Genomic DNA, 15812 nt, shown 5'->3' with positions numbered 1-15812 from the left:
AGTGGTAGTAGAATTATTCCCAAAAGAGCTCAAACAGCCTTTACCTTGGATGTAAAACTGGAATTGTTATACTAGTGATTTGTTGCTTGGGTAAAACTTTACCAAATTACAAAAACATGTGGTTTGCTATGTCTACAGTGGGTACAGTATGTGATAATAGAGCAAAAATTATGAGAAGTGCTCGAGCAACATTCTGCTTCCTGCTAATACTTCTCATCTTAAATTAAATACAAGTCATTGCTTGATTGGGGAAGGGAGAACAGGTGTTTTTTCTTAGGGGTGACTCAAGAAAAAATTCATACATATTTTATGGACTATTGAGTGTACACTAATATGATTCATCATATCATGTGGATAATATGTAGTAATGGGATCAGTACAATATTGGATAGCACCCTTCTCATATCCAACTGGTGAGTGAATCCATGATGCTGGTGTTGTTTGTGTATAAGTAATCTCCCTGTTAGCCAGAATCCCCGATCCCCAGAACTCTCCAATAGCCGGAACTGAAATCGGCTTGGAAATTTTCCAGGAAAACTCTCTCCATTCCAGGTGTGTCAACAAATTTCCAAGGGTGAAAATCAAATACATTTTCTGGAAAAATTCTGAGAAGGTTCCAAGTAAATCTCTTCAAACCTCTCCATTCTGTGGCTTGAATTTTTTTCCTGGAGTTCTGAATGATTGCATCATGCTCCAATGGACCCCCACGTGCCATGCACATGGGTGATATAGCTGCTTGGATAGCTTCGTTCATATTCTGCTGCTATTGTAGTAGGTTGTTCCCTTGCTAGCTGCTGTTTTCGTGTATAATTTGTGTTGTACATTACTGTACCAAGACACAGTCAGCCAAGAATACAGTGTTAAAACAGTGATTACAGTTATGTAAACTGTACTGTACATTCATTAAGTGTGAAACACTGGAGCACCTTAGCTTTTGTCTCTATTCAGGACATCATTCTTCTGGTTATGAGACCCTCTAATTCCCCACTCCGATAATGGGTGTTTTTACAATGCCTCTGAAGGTCAGTAATATGAGACCACTAAACCCCCAACCCACTTCCACCGCAAATGAGAGAAGAGTTTATATACAGTACAATGGGTGACTTGTCATTGCATCAGGTCAGGTTAATAACATAAGACCCACTATTCCCCTACTCCTCCTTCATTGCAAGTGGTAAGACATAAAAATTTATTACAGTTACATATTTCATTCAGCAGAGTGGACAGTATTAGTATACATTAATCTGTTTATTTACAATATATTATACGTGCACAGAGTTGTTTGCATAAATAAATATGGCTCTTGTGTCTGTCCATGCGTGGTGCATTGTTTAGACTAGGGGAAAACTTTCCCCAATGCAGGATGGAAAATTCCACTCTCTTGGCTGTGACACAGCTCCAGTCACAACTCCCATGCCCGTATATAGATTGTTTAATAATTTTTTTAAGAGATTTATTTAACCAGACTTTTAGTTAAACTAGTCAGGATTTATTTAGGTAAAAAATGGTGTTTCTAATTTCATTAGAACTGATTTTATGGACTCTGGTATCATCATTTACGTTTTTTCATAAAACAATCGAGGCCCCCATCATTATAGCATACTGAAGTATTTGTTTAAGGAGCTTTTATTTGAACAGTCTGGTGAAGAATTTATCCAGGATCATTATTGTATCAAATTCATCACTCTAATACTATGTATTAGAACAGATGCTGTGAATAAAAGATTCTACGCTTTTTTGCTACCAGTAGATAATTTCGCTGGTGCCCACGGTCTAATTGTAATGGGATAGTGTTTGTCCCTGGGAGATGAGATGAGATGAGGTACATAGTTTAGAGTTGAGAAGAGTTGTGTACGGTAGTTTAGATTCTTGGAAAACTTTCCCCAGCACTCAGAAACATTACGGGGATGTGCAATGGTGATTATCCATGAGAGATGCATAGTTTAGACTCTAGGAAACTTTTCCCAGTACTGTACAGTACCCAGAAAAATTCTGGGGATGCAGGATTTTTTCCGGGTTTGAGAGATTCGTCTCATTACCCGTAAATATCTTATCCCCAGAAGAACTGTACACCAAATGCTCTGGCTAACAGGGATATTACTCACTGAAAGTATGGAAGTATTGACACCAATTTAAGATCAGATACAAAGAAGAGGTTGGATTAAGGAAAATCTGTTAGTTTGTAGTTTGGGATTATGTAAAGACTGGGTTTCTAGCTTCTTCAGCCACCACTGCTCCAGTACAAGATTTGGATTTCTCGAAGCAGTTAGATGCATACTAGAAATATAATGAAGAAATCTCAAGAGTTGCACTGAAGAAATTCTTGGGACATCTCTGGTATGTAGGCGAGGAGCTAATTGCTCTGGCACTCTTTGATCAAACTTTGTCCATGGACCTGAAAGTGAAAGATGGTCAGGTCCCCGATCTCAGAAGAAGATCCCAATAAGAGAGTAAATGTGAATCCTGCTGTAATCCAAAGCAAAAATATTAAAGATTTTGAGTCTTCTAACACCAACCACTTTTTTCAAAATCACTGGAATATCAACTGAATTTCTCACTAAAGATTCAAATGCTGTACTGTACTGTACTGTAATTGGAAGGGGACTCAAAATATCCCCGTGAAGCAATTTAAAGTCATCAGTGACAATGCAGAATGAGGAGTAGCACTGATAAATTAATACAAACAACTACATACCTACAATAAAGACCAAAAGCAATACAGTACAGTACCTATTGTAAGTACTGTAGTGTCAGATCATCTACGGCAATACTGTAACCTGATTGTAAGAAGAGCAAGCTTTATGATTGAAAATTGAGGGATATTACCAACTAATTTTTGGACAATCTTGTCTTTCAATAAAAATGAGGCAAAACTCTGTTTTTTAAGGGAAATTATCTAAATCGTAATATATTTCTAAACTTATGAGCATGAAAATGAAAATATTGTACAGTACAGTGGTCCCTCGGTTAACGAGTTACCTTCCATAAGATTCTTAACTTCGGTTAACGAGCAATCCCTCGATTAACGAGTTTCTTACGAGCCAACCTCAACATGTTTTCACTTACATTTGGTGGTCCACCAGCTGTAGTATTAGACCGCCAATAAAGTAATCGGTTCAAGGGCTTAAATTCCTTACTATTTTAGTAAATATCAAGAAGTTTATATTATTCAATAGTTTTAAAAGTTTAATATTAAATTTTTTAGTCATTTTAACAGTTATTGAACATAATTGAAGGTAAGGAAACTAGTTTTATGCGTGCCATCCAGCCTGTCAACACACCAAACAGGCATTAGTCTCTCTGTCTTTTCAGTGGAGGTAACATCTTGCTTGAGACTCTCTTCAACTAAATGCTTTTTCTGTGTTTCCAAGCAAATTATTGGTAATTTTGAAATTTATTTTACATATTGACAATATATAATACAGTGCAGTGTTGATTTAAAGAAAATAATCTTGAATTACATCAAGAGAACTAAAGTTTTATGGGTGAAATGGCACCATGTGGTGACTTCTCTTCCATCTCAATGCCTTCTCTTCTCCCTTCTCCTCCACCCCTATTCTCATTCCCATCATAATCATCGTCATCATCCAGGAGCCTTCTACATACACACCTCAAAGTAAGTGTACTTTTCTACCTTTTTTGTTGAATTTAGGCAATTTTCGGTGAGCGGGAACCAATTACCCAAAAACCCATTGAAACAATGGTTTCGGTTAACGAGTTTTCGGTTAACGAGCAACCTTCTGGAGCGGATTGTGCTCGTTAACCGAGGGACCACTGTATGTCCAAAATTTAAACTATGGTAGCAATCTCTACATATCATCCAATCTTGTCCAAAATTTGCATGTGTTATTATGTTCACAATATCTGTCGATGACCCAATTAAATTAAAAAATATACAGTATAGGTATACAGTACCTGTATATATTTTATGGACCACACTAGACTACAAGGTCATGCTAAAAATTTCCAAGTGTTTTTAGTTTCTATCTTTTTATTAAGTTAACATCGATGTAAAGTATAATATTTTCATAAACATACTGTACTTGTACTGTAGTCTGTACAGTACATTAATTGGCAATAGCCATAAGTATTCTCTCATATGACTTTTGAAAAAATGTTAAATGAATTTGTATAGCTGTGTTTATTTATATTAACATATACAGTAGTCCCTTGATTAACGAACGGTTCAATTAACAAAATTTCCGTTTACGAATTAGCTCCCAAAAGGATTTTCAGTTCCATTAACGAACAAAACTTTGATTAATGACAGCCTTAGGAGAAACACGCTTTGTTGTGCGCATCAGCTGATCGGCTAGTCCGCCAATACAGTAATTGGTTCTATGTTTACATTCGTTTCTAGTGGAGTAAATATCGAGAAAGTTGTGCTCTTGAATATTTTTGCATTTTTATATTAAAATTATTGGTCATTCTGAAATTTAGTTAACATATTGATAATATACAGTGCAGAAATTATTATGAAACACGAAGAAGGCATTAGAACCAATGCACTCTGTAAAGAATATGGCATGTCATCATCGACTGCCTCTACAATCAGCTGTTTGATATGTAAACAAAGCTGCCAGGAATATAACATACACACCTCAAAGTAAGTTAAAATACAGTACTGTATTTAGTTTATATTTAATGTTTTGTTAATTCTATTACCAGTATACAGTACAGTACTTTGTATGTATACTTTTTCTGTGAGTTGGAACCAATTACCCAATATCCAACTGAAATAATAGATTCAGATTCATTAAAAAAAATTTTGGTTAACAATCGACTCTGTGGAACCAATTGTGCTCGTTAATTGAGGGTCCACTGTAATTAATTTTTAACTTTCACTGATTGCAGTTTCATTAATGTTAATTAAGTCCTTATTCATGAATGTAGGAGTAAACTGTGTCAATATACTGTAAAATAACCTTTTTCTTTTGTGATCAGGGTTATCTTCGGTATACTTCTTGGTGCTTCATTATAACCAGGTATTTTATAGTTGTCATCTGATTTGTTCTTCTTTGTTTGTTTTCTTATGTAAAAATTAACCTGCTAGTTACCTCGCATTGTCATAAGTTAAAGCCTGAGTTCAAACACAAACATCAACATAGCATATACAGCCTGCTGTGATCTATAAAGTGGGTTTCTTAGAACCCGGTTGTTTTGTGTATGTTACATCCATCTGGGATAAAATTGACAGAGTAATGGATTACCTACACAGTGTAGAAAGAACATGCATTATATTCTGCCCTTGCATGAACTAAATAGTTGATAATTATGCAGTAATGTCATTGCCTCAGTTGTCTTCCTACTTATCCTCACTAATTCCTAGATATGTAAACTTGTAAAATTTCTTTTGCATGTGCAGACTAACAACCATTCATTTCTGATCAAATTATTGATCTTAATAAATGTACAGTTACTTGCATGTAATGAATTATGTGTGATCAGGTTTGATGTACAGTGGGGTATGCTATAACGAATCTAATTGGTTGTAGAACCTTGTTCGTTATAGCATTCGTTCGTTATAGGATTAATCTGTTCCAGGCAGCTACCGAACAGGGAGGTACTACCGCCTGGGAAGATATTGGCAGCATAATGTGTTGTCTAATGGTAGACCCTGCTGCCATATGGCATCACTAAAATTATGACCAAGTCCCAGGTTGCTGATCTGACTTTCTGCCTCATTTACACACAATTGTAGGGTCTCAATTGTTTCTATTACATGACAAAACAACATACATATATAGCGGTTTTCAATGTTGATTTTTTTTCATTCTTGCATTTCTTTGTATGTATTATCATCACAGTGTTGTTATTATTATTATTATTACCATTAATATTTTGTTTTGCTTTTTATTATAAATTTTATTTACTATGAATTATTATTATTATTATTATTAAATTTTCGCCTCCCGGGCCCTGATGTGGGTCAGTGACCTGTGCCCGGGTGGGCTAATCCCCGTAAAAAAAAATACAACCACTTAACACTGAAAAATATAATATAGAATTGTAAAAAATTGTAAAAAAGTGCATAAATATGCATCTAAACCCCTGAAATAAAGAATATCATTAATACTTGTAATAAAAAACAATAAATTAGTAAAAAAAACAAAAAACAAAAAAACAAAAAATAATGTTCGTTGTAGGAGTTTCGTTCGTTATAGCATTCTCAATTTTATAGGTAAAACCGTTCGTTATAGGAATATTCGTAGTAGAATCCATTCGTTATAGCATACCCCACTGTACGGGTATTTATTTGCATGGAGCATTTTTATAAAGCTTCCAAATTAGTCTCTTAGTGAAAGTGGGAAGTTTTACTCAGTATATGAATTGAATTTACATTCATATTCATACTGTAGTTAGTTTTCCAAAAGTTTAAATAAATTCCACAGAGTTTCTTATTAAATTTAGATTTAAAATTTTTTCCATAACCATCAAAGGAAGTTACAGCAAGAAGTTATGTGAACTAGCTAGATTCAACATAATTTTTAAGAAATATAGTTGAGGGAATGACTTTTTATTCATTTATAATTTTAAGAATGATAATATTTCCTTAATATAAATGCTTTGACTATAAGCCATCATTTTGTTCCAACAAGAAAGCCATTATTGGACGAGCTGCTCCCTAAGAAGTAGAATGAAAACAGGATTACTGTCTGTGGCTGCACTCTGTTGTATATCTGTGCACGACTCAGCTTTATCCTGATTCTTTATACAGTTCTAATTACTGAAGAAAGCATACTGTATTTATCTTCACTGGTAAAAACCACAAATTCTCCCAGCCCAATGCTTTCAGTAATTAAACACTACCACATGATACTGGGTCAGGGAGATTATCTTTGGAGTGGTAGATATCTTGAGGAAATTTAAGTTGTCAGTAGAGAGTGATTGATTAAATGACCTACCAAAGAGTGGTAGAGAAATGTTACTGATCATTTTCACCAACTATTTAAAATTAACAAAATTAAGAGAATCTTTTACTCAATACTGATTTTGTGATTCTCAATAATGTTGTTTTTTTATTCTCATTCTTGCTGTATTCTCTAAGATTATCAATACATTTAGATAGGATTGTTGGCCAAATGACAGATTGGTCAGCTGTGGATATCTTTTTGTAGTAAAAAATGGGAAATATATACAGTAGGTACAATTTGAATAGTATAATTCTGTACAGTACTGTGTGTGGCTTTGTAATTTAGTGTTAGAGCATTTGTCTTAAAAGAGCCCCAAGTTCAATTTTTGGCAGGAGTGGAGGATTAGGTTTCTTCCTTGCTCCCGCGGCAAAAAATTACATGCTGTACACTATTAAATGCACTTGATGATTGTGACTGAAACGGGAGCAACACCTGTTTAGACATTCTGCATCATAGCAAGAAAATTTGTATGCAGTGGGGTATGCTATAACGAATGTAATTGGTTCTAGAACCTCGTTCGTTATAGGATTAATCCGTTCCAGGCCCCCAAATACAACCACTTAACAATGAAAAATTTCTGTGGAAATTGTAAAAAATACGGTACGTTATCTTACCTTAGTGTTGTTAGCATGCAGGACAGGAGGCAGAGGAGGAGGGGGGAGGAGAGAATTATGGAGAAGAGGTGGAAGGAGAGGAGTCATCCTTCCTAGCCCTCTTTGGTGACTGTCTTACAGGCACTGTGTCTGTTTATTTATAAATCTTTCATAGTTTCAAGGGTTATTAGGTTTCTCACTCGCTTTTGACGATTCATTATTGTAATTGTACACTTGTATAACAAAATAGTTATAAAAATAACACGAATTTCCACATCAAAAGACGAAATTTCAACAAGTTCAGTGGTGCACTGGCTACACAATGAGTCAAAGATGGCACCTGACACTCTTGTTGTGGACCGCGGTACAACAATATTCATGCGCCAGACGAAATAGTCCCATATTCATCCGCGTTCGTTGTAGGAGTTGCGTGCGTTCGTTATAGCATTCTCAATTTTATAGGTAAAACCGTTCGTTATAGGAATATTCGTAGTAGAATCCGTTCGTTATAGCATACTCCACTGTATATGCATGAAAAGATAAAATGGGTATGTTATCACCACAAAAAAGAAGACAGTGTACACTAGCTTGATTTTGCTTACTAATTTCAACCATTACTCAAGAAGTATGTTGATGAAGTCATTGCTTGTATGCTCACATCTTACATGCAAACTGACTACAGACTTTAGAAATTTGGTTTTGTTTGATTTTAAAGTTTTAATTTGTTTAAATAATACTTAAGCAATTGATGAGTAAATGATTGACACTGCTGTTATGTTGCTTTAAGCAACATTTATGTGGTTTTCATTGCTATTCTTCAAATGATTATTTATATGATTTTGTATACTGACATAGTGTAACTAATTCTCTTCTTTTCTTAAACATTGATGCATTTTTACCACAGATATTGATTTGCTGAATTTGCAGCAAGGATTAGTTTCAAAGGAAGAAAAGCAGAAGATATGTAAAAATGTGAACAGTTAGGAGATTATAATTTGCATTGCTGGAATCCTTGCAAGACAGCCTATAATTTGAATATAAACATCATATATTTTGCTCAAGAGATAAAAATTGTAGTACATTAGTGTACAGTACTGTAGTACATTTTAAAATATAAAGTTTTTCAACTGTATTTTTGGGTAGATTTACATAAATTTCTTCATTTATTTTCATCCATTTACATGCACACACCATACTAAAAGAAAAGTAAAAGAAATAAATGACCTTAGTGCAAAGATGGAGTGCACATGTACTAATTTGATTATTGTACTAAAATTGTTATGTCTAGTGCAAATTACAGCATGTTTATATTCAAATTAATTAGTATCTTACAAGAATCCCAGCAATGTAAATTATATTCACCCAGGTCATTTCACTGGCTTTTTATAAGAGAGAAGCTTAGTCACTTAAGAACTGATAAATATACACGCGTTAGACCTGGGCCTGTGCCAACTGTCAAACCCCTCCCTCCCTCCCTCCCTCCCTCCCTCCCTCCCTCCCCATCTACCCAGCGTTGCTGGAATCCTTGTAAAACGGTGAATAATTTTAATATAAATGCCATGTATTTTGCACAAGAGATAAAAATTAATCTCCTGTATCACATTACAGTAGTGATTTAAGAGTAAAAGTGTATATGTATATATAGTATACATATATATACGTATATATATATATATATATATATATATATATATATATATATATATATATATATATATATATATATATATATATATATATATATATATATATATATATGAAGAGTATTACATTATATATAGATTGTCAGTTTTACACTGAATTATGAATATTGAATAAATTTTTCTTCTACAAGGGTGCTTAGTTGTACTCGTAGGACTGATTGGTTTTCTGATTACCAGAAGCAAACGTAAACCTGTTTCAGCTGAGGCTCTCATCAGTGGATATGTGCACAGGTAAGTTATAAGTCAGATATGACATACAGGTATTCTTCACTATCCAAATGGGTTAGGTTCCTTGAAAATCATTTGGATATATAATTTTCGATTTGCGAATCCGATTTTAATGGGAAAAATGGGGTTCATTTCCTAGCGACAAGAAATCCCTAATATAATACCTTAAAAAAAAATAATTCAGGAACAAAAAACCTACCTAACTACGGTACTGTAAAAGCTAAAGTTAATAAAGATATACAGGAGGTCCCCGGGTTATGTATGTCCAACTTACAAACATCCGCCAATACGAATGAGGTCTCAAAAATTATTATTTTAGGAATCTGATATAGGTACAACCGGTTCGTAGTACTAACACACGAGAACTAGTTTGAGTACCGGACAACGGGTGGGGAGTCTAGCGTCACCGAACCACGCGGTTTGCGGTAGCGTCAGTACACTTCACGCTTGCTCCAGCAATGTTTGTGATCAGGTGCAAACTGTTGTTTTATTGCTTATTAACTTTTTTATGCTATCATTGTGACTCCTAGATGCAATCTGATGCAAGTGATAGTAGTGCATCCAAGAAAAGGAAAACAATTACAACGGAACTGAAAGTTTATGTAATTAAATATTCTGAAAGAGGTGAAACACTGTTAGTCATTGATAAAGTGCTGGGCTTCATTCGGTCTTGAAGAAAGTTTCAATTCAACCATTCCTTGAAAAAAATTTTTAGGTCAAAAGGCAGCCAAAACCAGTCCCATCAACCTCTGCAGCATTCCTAGAACAACTCCAGAACCAGTTCCCTCTACCTCAGCAGATTCTCCAGAACCAATCCCATCAACCAGGGTTTCTCAACTTACCGTAGACCACTGACCCCCTAGGGGGCTGCATAGAGAAAAGTACCATATTTTTCCATTTAACCTATGAGGGGGGCCATAGCAGTAAATGAGGCTCAAAAAGGGTTGAGAAACTCAGATGTACATCATCACCATCATCTTCGGTTTCATTCCAATTAAGCCTTTCTCACCCCTCCTATAAATGCCCATCTCTACATGCAAGCCAGCCCCAGGTTTCAAAGAGTGTTAAACTTTAAATTTTCAGTATTTTATTTACCTGATAACTTATTATTTGCTTTCATTTACTGTATTTTGTTGTTCTATTTCTTCTTTTCTCTTAAATTCAGTGATGTTGATGTAAATAAGGGCTTAGGTTATGATATAGTGGGATTTTAAATGTTGTTCTGTAAGTACGGAATGCTCCTAGGGTATGTGTTTTGATTTAAGAATGTCCATAGGAACATAACTCGTTCGTAACCCAGGGACTGCTTGTACTGTACAAATTTTTACACTGCCTTATCACAGAATGCTCAGGGCTTGCCACAGGGGATGAGATGAGGAGGGGTATCCACCTCATCACTGCTGTTTACTGTGGACACAGTCATGCCAGCAGTAGTAGGAGTGAAAGAAATTCTGCTGGTGGAGGGAGCGGGAGTTGAAAATGCAGGTCTGAAGACAGTGTCAGTATTGAAGAAAGATGATATTGTACACAAGAGGCAACTACACCACTCCTTTCCATGGGAAGGTCTTTGGCTCAGAAAAACTCAAGCCCCTCTCAATGAGGTCAATGCCCTTAGTCAGAACCCTGAGATTGAGCCACCTCTCAGGTTCTTCCTATTGCTGTTTGTCATTGTCACCTCCCCTCTCCTGCTGAAGTTGCTTGAATTATTCATTGGTGAGGTCCTAGCTGTGGGACTGGAGCAATTTCCTGTCCAGTTCCTCAAAACCAGCCTCCTGAGCAAGGTTAACAATGGCCTGCTGCACTCTTGCCACATCAGCAAATCCAAAAATTTTTGTGCATGCACTTAGTCCAAATCTTGCACCACGCCATTCATAGTGACAAACTCCTTGATACTGGTTCGGTTGTCTTCTATCTGGTGTGCAAGTTCCTGCATTGTTCTCTGGAGGTACAGACTGACCTAGCAAATTCGTGTCACAGAAGTTTCTTTTTCTGCAAATCCATGCATATGTATGAGCATTCTCCAGTTATTGTGCTCATTTGAAAAAAGAAAAGAAATTGTTTTGAAATTTAAATGCTCATCAAAATCCTGGATTTGCAGAAAAGCAGACCTCTTTAACACTTATTCCATTCTATATAAACGATGTGACTTAGAAACAGGGCTGTGGAGTCGAAGACAAAACCTTCGACTCCGACTCCTCAAATTTTTATGCTTCCGACTCCGACTCCTTGGCCTATTTGTAACAACTATTTCTACCATCCTAATTGTAATTTGTATGTTGTAACCTGCATAGGTAAAAAGTAAAACACCGTGGCTATACTGCTACAGCTTTATTAATGATCTGGACGATATTTAAGAACTACAAAAAGATGATAGGCTTGACTTTCAAAGTTTCAATCAAAAGAAAAATAAATTTATTAAGAATTCAAGATATTAACTAGAAAACACCATTTACATGTATATCTAAAAGTTCGATCTCAGCATATGAATTTTGTTTAAGCTCATAATCTGATGTGGATCTAAATGATGATCCTACAATTCCTTTTAAAGTAAAGTTATATATTTATGTACATTAAAGAAATGAATACCTTATTAAGGAAAATGGATAAACCTTACATGATTAAGTTATTAAATTAAATTTGCCTTAATCTCACCAAAAACAGGTTGTAGCTAATTGTTTTGTAGCTGAGAGCCTCTGTGCAGTTTTCAACGAAACAAAATTTGATATAATTCAAAATTTCAAATGGTAAAGAAGAGACTATCGTCCAAAATTATAGTGCTATACTGTGCCTGCTACAATAAATTCATAATAATGCTTATAAAATGGAAATAAATTCTTTTAATAATTTAAGAAAATTAGTGGGATCAGTGGAATCACTGCAATGAATATGCCTGAGTTCATATATTTGTTCTTAGGAACAGAATAGCTTCAGTCGGAGTCGGAGTCTGGACAATTTTACCGACTCCGACTCCACAAGCCGAAATTTCCTCCGACTCCTCGACTCCGACTCCACAGCCCTGCTTAGAAATAAAGAAAATATAAAACTATAAAATAAGAAAAATGAAGAGCATGGGTATACACCCATGTGTGGGAAGTAAATGTACGTGTAGAGGCAGTGGACTATAACTGTATCACGAGCCCAGCTGTGCTCCCTCTCCCCAATGTGATGTCATGGGATATACTGTACACAATACAGCGCGGCAGCGAGCCACATGTCTCCGAGTCAGGTGGAAGACTACCTGGTTGAACTGTGACATTGCCCAGAGGATGGTTTGAGTGGGGAAGGATATTTTTGTACATAAAATATGTGCTATTGTATTTCATTGTTTGATAGTTTTTTTTCCATTTTTGATGTATGCAGTTTGAAAATTGTTCAAATTAGGCTAACCCTTTGCTCAATAAATCATTTAACTCTGAACCACATTGTTTTTATAGATTGGAATAAGTGTTAAAGAACTGTTCAATAAATATGGCATTGTGTAAGTTTGAAAAAATATTAGATTTGTTGTACAATTACATTAGATTGAGGTTTTAGCAAAGGATTAGCAAATTATCCTGTTTTTAATGCTTATTCCTCTAATCCGTGCCTTTTGGAAATTTGTCACAAATTTGTGAGGCCTACCTCTGTAGTAGGCCTTGAAGATGTTAAGTGCAAGAAGCATCACATTGATGTCTGCCCACTCTTCCATGGGGAGTTGGTGTGCAGGAGCTTTGTCAAGGATCAGGAGGAATTTATTAGCCAAGACATTCTTTGCACATGTTGAAGAGGTACTGAATGATGTAGTTCTGGATCAACATTGTCATTACCCACATCTTCTGATTGGTTTGCCAAATTATGGGAAGGTGATCCATAAGGAAACCCTTCAGAGCCCTGAGGTTTGAGAATGGTAGATGAGCATGGACTTCAGCTCAAGGTCATTTTCAGCATTACCACCAAGCAGAAGGGTGAGCCTGTCTTTGGCAGCTTTAAAACTAGGTACTGTTTTCTCCTCCTGGGCAATGTAGGTCCTTGTCCAAAAAAGCCCAGTCTTGTCGATGTTAATGACTTGTCTGGTCAAATAACCACCTCCCCAAATCTTCTTCAGGAGTTCTGGGAAGGCTTGTGCAGCATTAGCTATGGCACTTTGCAGCTTCCCTGGTCAGCTTCAGGTTGTGAAAATTAGCATGATGCTTAATCTGTTAAAAGCCACCCTGAACTTGCCTTAAAGTCGCACATAGGTTTGCTAGCAGGGTCCTTCTTGCAGTCTTCCTGCAATGACAAAGCCTTCCCCTTGATAATGAGATTGAACCGGGGGTGCCACATGAGGTCTGGTCTTCTATCCACAGCTGGAAAAGACACTCCAGGTTGTCTATAAAAAGTCACAGGATTGTGTTAGCCTGCTTGCATCCATCTGTGTGACATTCTCAGCTGCTTGCTTGAAGATCATGCCCACAGTAGAAGCAGGCAGGCCTAGGACTCGCCTGATCTTGGTTGGGCTTTTGCCCCATGCATGATGTATGTATATTATGTATGTTGTATGTATACTATGTATGTACTCCATTTAAATACATTACTTATCTAGTCAGTAGCGTGTGGCAATGCCCCTTTTTCATGTCACCACACGCTTAGATAATGTGCCTGGCGACATATGGAAGCTGCTAATATACTACTTGCCACATGTCGCCTGAGAGGTCAGTTGACCCATAGAGAGTGTAGGGACTACCGGTGCTGGGATTGCGCACCTCTGTACTTCCGTCAAATAGAACCTACAAAAGCTCTACAGGTGTTTGTGTTCGCTCCTGTAGTTAGAACTGAGTACCCAGAACCCCTACACATGACGCTTGATTATCTTCAGCTTGGTTTCAAGTGTTACAGTCTTACGCAATCTCTTAGCGGTGGTGGGGATAGCCAAGGAATCAGGAATCAGCAGATCACTTAGATGCCATGATATGAAGATGGTCGACATGAATACACAAGGATAAAGAGAAAGCACGGAACACACATACATATATACACAAACACACACTGAAAATGGCAGGAGGGAAGACACTGACTTTGGGGGAGGGGGTAGGGATTGTTGTGCTCAGTGAGGAACAAATACATTTCTGCATAACTCGTCAAGATTGCTACCCAGGCACACATGATTTGATTTTTTGATTGGACCACTTTTTGGAATAAGCAAAAATAATTTTCAGATAGTGAAAAAAAAGGTGTACATGTAATATAATATTTGGATAGCGAGGGATACCTGTATTATACTACTAATTTTAGTTATAACTACAGTATTTTAATATCATGCTATAAAGTTGATTATCTCAATTCCAGTAACTGTATACTTTACATGCACAACTTATAATGAAAAGGTATACTTTAATTAATTGTGTATTTTCAGGAAAGCAAAGCGTGGAGGCAAGGAGCCATTACAAGACATAAGTGAAGAAGAATGTTTATTAGATGCTGAAGTTGTTGATGAAGTATAACACTGATTTTGACTGATATTTTAACTCTTTTTGCACTTATGTTCAATGAAACCAAAAGAACTAAAATTCAATCATTATATTCTAGTCATTGACACATGCAGGTACTGTATAGGTAATGCCTTATAACTGTGTGTCTAATCTTAAGAAAAAAATTTCATTGTTATTGTGTATATAAGAGTAATGTACAGTAAAAGTCCAAAAATCCGGATGCCAGAAATCTGTACCACCTGAGAATCCGGACTTTTCGAAAACTCAAACTTAACTTTTTTTTTTTTTTTAGCTGGCTTTTGTGTGCATGCGTGAGCGCCACAGCTGCACAGCGACCACGCGGTCGCCACTTTAAAACGAGCAATCAAACTGTGACAACGTATGTAATTTTGAATCCTACTCATTCCATTTACAGAGTACTGTACAAGCCCATAATAATGGCTCCTAAAGTAGATAAACTTCGTTGTGTGAAGAGAAAGAAGAACACATTGAAATTGGGTGACAAACTTGAAATAATTAAGAAACTAGAACGTGGTGTGAGCAATACTGTTCTAATGGAAACATATAACATTGGAAAGTCTGCAATTTATGATATAAAAAAGGCAAAGAATAAAATTTTAGAATTCACAGCTTTTTCTTTAAAACTGCTCGTTTTGATAAATGAAGTATGCTATATTTGCTAATGAATAAACTATCAAAATGTACCTGTTCATCTCTTCTTTATTTCTCCTGAAATTTGAATTTTAAAAGTACTGCCTGAGAATCCGGAAAATCCGAAAATCCGGACCGACCCAATCCCCAAGCAGTCCGGATTTTTGGACTTATACTGTATGTGTAAATTTTACCCATCACTGTGACAACAACTTTCAAGATTACATTATATATTAACTTTATCTTTATGCCTTAGAACATGAAAAAAAAGTATTC

General features: G+C 36.0%; 1 protein-coding gene across 9 annotated transcripts in view; it reads left to right on the top strand.

Moving 5' to 3' along the window:
• LOC121868777 (bis(5'-adenosyl)-triphosphatase ENPP4-like) overlaps positions 1-15161 on the top strand; it is an 88705-nt gene extending 73544 nt beyond the window's left edge. For 6 of the 9 annotated variants that reach the window (XM_042369676.1, XM_042369677.1, XM_042369678.1 and 3 more), the window contains 2 exons: positions 9342-9441; positions 14810-15161. In XM_042369676.1, the coding sequence (XP_042225610.1) occupies positions 9342-9441; positions 14810-14897 (188 nt within the window). In that variant the 3' untranslated portion in view covers positions 14898-15161. Of the gene's footprint in view, positions 1-4944; positions 4986-9341; positions 9442-14809 lie in introns of all 9 variants that reach the window. The other 3 variants (XR_006089447.1, XM_042369672.1, XM_042369673.1) reach the window with 3 other exon arrangements.
• The last annotated feature ends 651 nt before the right edge of the window (positions 15162-15812 follow it).

The sequence above is a fragment of the Homarus americanus genome, unplaced genomic scaffold, assembly GCF_018991925.1.
Source record: "Homarus americanus isolate GMGI-L3 unplaced genomic scaffold, GMGI_Hamer_2.0 scaffold30535, whole genome shotgun sequence".
In the NCBI taxonomy this organism is placed as follows: Eukaryota; Metazoa; Arthropoda; class Malacostraca; order Decapoda; family Nephropidae; genus Homarus; species Homarus americanus.
This window is presented reverse-complemented; position numbering and strand designations above follow the sequence as displayed.